This window comes from Typopeltis vanoorti, chromosome 11 (genome assembly GCF_054136105.1).
Source record: "Typopeltis vanoorti isolate ZY-2024b chromosome 11, IOZ_Tvanoo_1.0, whole genome shotgun sequence".
Classification (NCBI taxonomy): Eukaryota; Metazoa; Arthropoda; class Arachnida; order Uropygi; family Thelyphonidae; genus Typopeltis; species Typopeltis vanoorti.
In genome coordinates, this window is record NC_143559.1 from 92332501 (window position 1) to 92336054 (window position 3554).

General features: G+C 39.3%; 1 protein-coding gene across 1 annotated transcript in view; it reads right to left on the minus strand.

Annotated features, from left to right (window-relative positions):
• The window catches only part of LOC150101852 (acetylcholine receptor subunit alpha-like 1), a 160646-nt gene extending 160315 nt beyond the window's left edge, over positions 1–331 (minus strand). Inside the window, exon 1 of the mRNA XM_090400948.1 lies at positions 188–331. Coding sequence (XP_090257074.1) covers positions 188–331 — 144 coding nt within the window. The remainder of the gene's footprint in view (positions 1–187) is intronic.
• Positions 332–3554: the final 3223 nt, after the last annotated feature.

Here is a 3554-nt window from a genome sequence, read left to right on the forward strand (position 1 = left end):
TACTTCAAGCGTATTGCCGTCCAGGCAACAGAGATGATTGCACTGCAAGGCTACTGTGTAGTATCATTGACTCCCCCACTCACCACAAGACGTCAGGCTAATCGACTCGCCTAAGCGATGTCTACAATGGAGAAAAAACGTTTGAGGTTTACTAAGCCTAGATATCACGTAAACAAAAACCACTTACCACATCAATGAGCTGGGTGAGTTTGAGACCCATCTTCACGGTCAAGGTGTCGCTATTATTGCTCACAGGGCGGATCAAACGGTTATAGCTACTCATAAGGTCGTCGTAGAGTCGTTTCGCGTCAGGGTTAGCCACGCAGCGCATCGCCAGCAGGAGTACAGGGATGACGGCTGTCCTTAGCACGCTGACGCTACAAGCTCCGACCATGCCTCCCTCTTCCAGCCTTCTTGGGACTAAACGCATACAGAAAGAGAGACGAGAAATTCAATAGCCATCCCTACTAAAACAGAACACGGCACACAAAGGAAGAATTAAACAATTTATTTCGTTACTCACCGACACTTCCTTACATGCCAGCTTTCCTACGAAAGGCGCGAGCAGAGATCTCTTCGTCTCCGCCTCTCGATGCGCCCTCTGTACGACGTCAAAATACTGGTAGGTCATGTGACTGCGCGTTGCTCTTGTCAATGATCTACTCCAGACCGCTCAAGGTGAACTTTCCGTCGTTTCTTGCTGAATGCTGACCCGTTTGACCTCGCCCGGCAAGGAAAATAGTCGGGAAGAGGTTGTTGATTTTCGTTTTCCTCACCTAGATAGGTTTTTAAATATACTTTCGATTGGCTCATGATCGAATTAGTTAAGCAGGATTTGGGTTCAAATAAGACTTGGTACGTGATCATAAAAAAAACAAACTAGTCGAACGTTCAGCAACAGGTGATGGGAGGGTGAGAAAAGTCTCGATTCAGGGAAAACGAATATTGTGGACAATATGATACGAAATGCATTTTTTTTCAACGAATGCGGTCATTCATCATATTAACATTTTTTTATTTTTTAACTTAATTATCAACTATGTGATATATGATTTTTATTACTCATATCTGTGGATTTGGTCCTTATAATAGAGTTGTTTCCTACCTCTCTTCACATAATATATATATTTTTTTCTATTTTCTACGTTCTAATTGAATATTTGCATTTTTAACCATTTATTTATTTATATTTCCTTTATATGTTTTAATTCTTCCTGTATAAATTCTAGTGTAATTTTTCTTTTTTTTAAATTTTTTCTCTAAAATTTTATCAGTTTCATACTTTATATTTTAATTATCACATATTTTTTATTTAAATATTTTATATCTCTTTTATTTATTTTCTGTTTTATATGTATTACTAGCAGAGACCCGTGGATTCTGAATGCTATTATTATATTTCTGCTTTTTTATTTTCCTTTATCTATGGTCAATCTTCAGAAATAATAAAATTTGTAAATACTCGATGTATTATTAAATACTTTAAAAGCATTATTTATTTATTTATAAAATACATTCTTTATAAAAAGAGTACAATGCAGTTTGTATTAATGTGTTATGTGAGGATTACGTCATCAAATTGCCTAGTTTTGGTTACCTATGATTTGATATTCTGACGTTTCTTCACCCTCTTCCTTTGCTAATTATCTATAATAGTTATCTTTGATCTTAAAAACGATAACAAATACTCTACAATCACCGTTACTTGAGACCACCACTTTTGTCATTATTATTATTATTACTTGAGGACTTGAATGGCTTTCAATACGAAGGATAAAGTGTCTAAAATGTAATTCCCAGATTTATTTTAACAAGCTTTAGTCTACTCAAGGAGCAATATATGCTAGTGCTTGATAGCTAATTGTGGAGGGCGTTGGCTGAAAAAAATAATAAAAAAATCCAAATAAATCTACCTGGAAATCACATCCCCTGTAAAGATGGCATCCTCCCATTACACAGGATACTGACCAGGAAGCTAATCTCCAGTTCCCTTTATTGTTTGTTCAGATTACGCCGTAACTATCACATCCACATAGCATATAAAGTGGAACACTTCTAAATCACTGTAGTGTTAAGGTACGTGTAGCACCATATTTTAGCAGAGTGTAGTTGGCCATGTAATAGCGTTGCTTGGACACCAGAGCTGTCCAACTGCGTGCTGTTAATAAACATGGTGCTTTGGTCTAACTTGTCGCAGTTCTTGCTGCAGTACACAGAAGAGGTCAAACACGTCACGAGTCGTGTTTGACCTCTATGCAAGGATCTTTCAACACAAAGCAAGTCAGGACTATGGGATAACACTGTAAGAAGTGAATTCAAAGGAAACACGGAGGACATCATCCCATCTTGAATGGCCAGAGAAGTCAGTGGATCCCAACTCAGCTGATATTTGTGACGTGTTCTCCTTCTATAATGCGCTATGAGGCACACACACACACACGCGCACACACACACACACACACACACACACACACACACACACACACACACACACACACACACACACACACACACACACACACACACACACACACACACACACACACACACACACACACACACACACACACACACACACACACACACACATCACTCCCCTTCATTCAGGAACTATGCAGTTGCCGTCTTTAAAACATCATAACCTCAGATCTATACCAATGTCATTAACCCAAATTTTGTTATAAATCATTCGTTTTGTAGATTTAAACGTGAAATACTTGGTGTCTGATTACTGTTATAAGTTATAAGTAATAAGACTATATTTATACAGAAAACAGATTACCTTTAATCGTCATCATTTACACGGTCTTTTTCGAAGTAACTACCGTGAGACGCGATGCATTGGTCCCAACGTTGCGTCCACTTCTTAAACACATGTGAGAGTCCGTTTTTTGAGAGTTCTTTCAAAACCGTCTCCGCAGCTTTTACACATGCTTTGTTGCTTTCGAAATGGCGGCCTGTTAGTGGTTTCTTGAGCTGAGGAAACAGCCAGAAATCGCACGGTGCGAGATCAGGACTGTATGGAGGGTGTGGTAGGATATCTGTGTTGTTCTTCTGCAAAACGTCCACTACACAACCCAGCAATATGTGGCCTTGCATTATCGTGGTGCAATAAGAAGCCATTCTTCAGCAATGGACGCTTCCTTTTGACATGCTTGATGATAATCGCTGCTGTGTTGATCATTGTCTCTGTGATGGACGTTGAAAATCTTCCCTCACGTTCAAGATCTTCCACATTTTGCCATCCTTCTTTAAAAGTTTTATGCCAGCGAAAAACACTTGCCCTCGACATTGCTTCATCGTCGAAAGCTTCGCGTATCATGTTAAAAGAGTCCGATGCCGATTTTTGCAAAATTTAATCGCATAACGCTGTTCCAAGGACGCTTCCATTTCGAAGACTGTCGCGCCTCGTAGGCGCGCCGATGAGCACTTGCGTTTAGTCACGTGACACTCTGGCACATCAGCCAGTATACGCTATCTATCAACTTCTTTTGTTAATACAGACAGCATCATTTCTTTATTCCACAGAAATTAATATTGTGATGAGTGGCTTC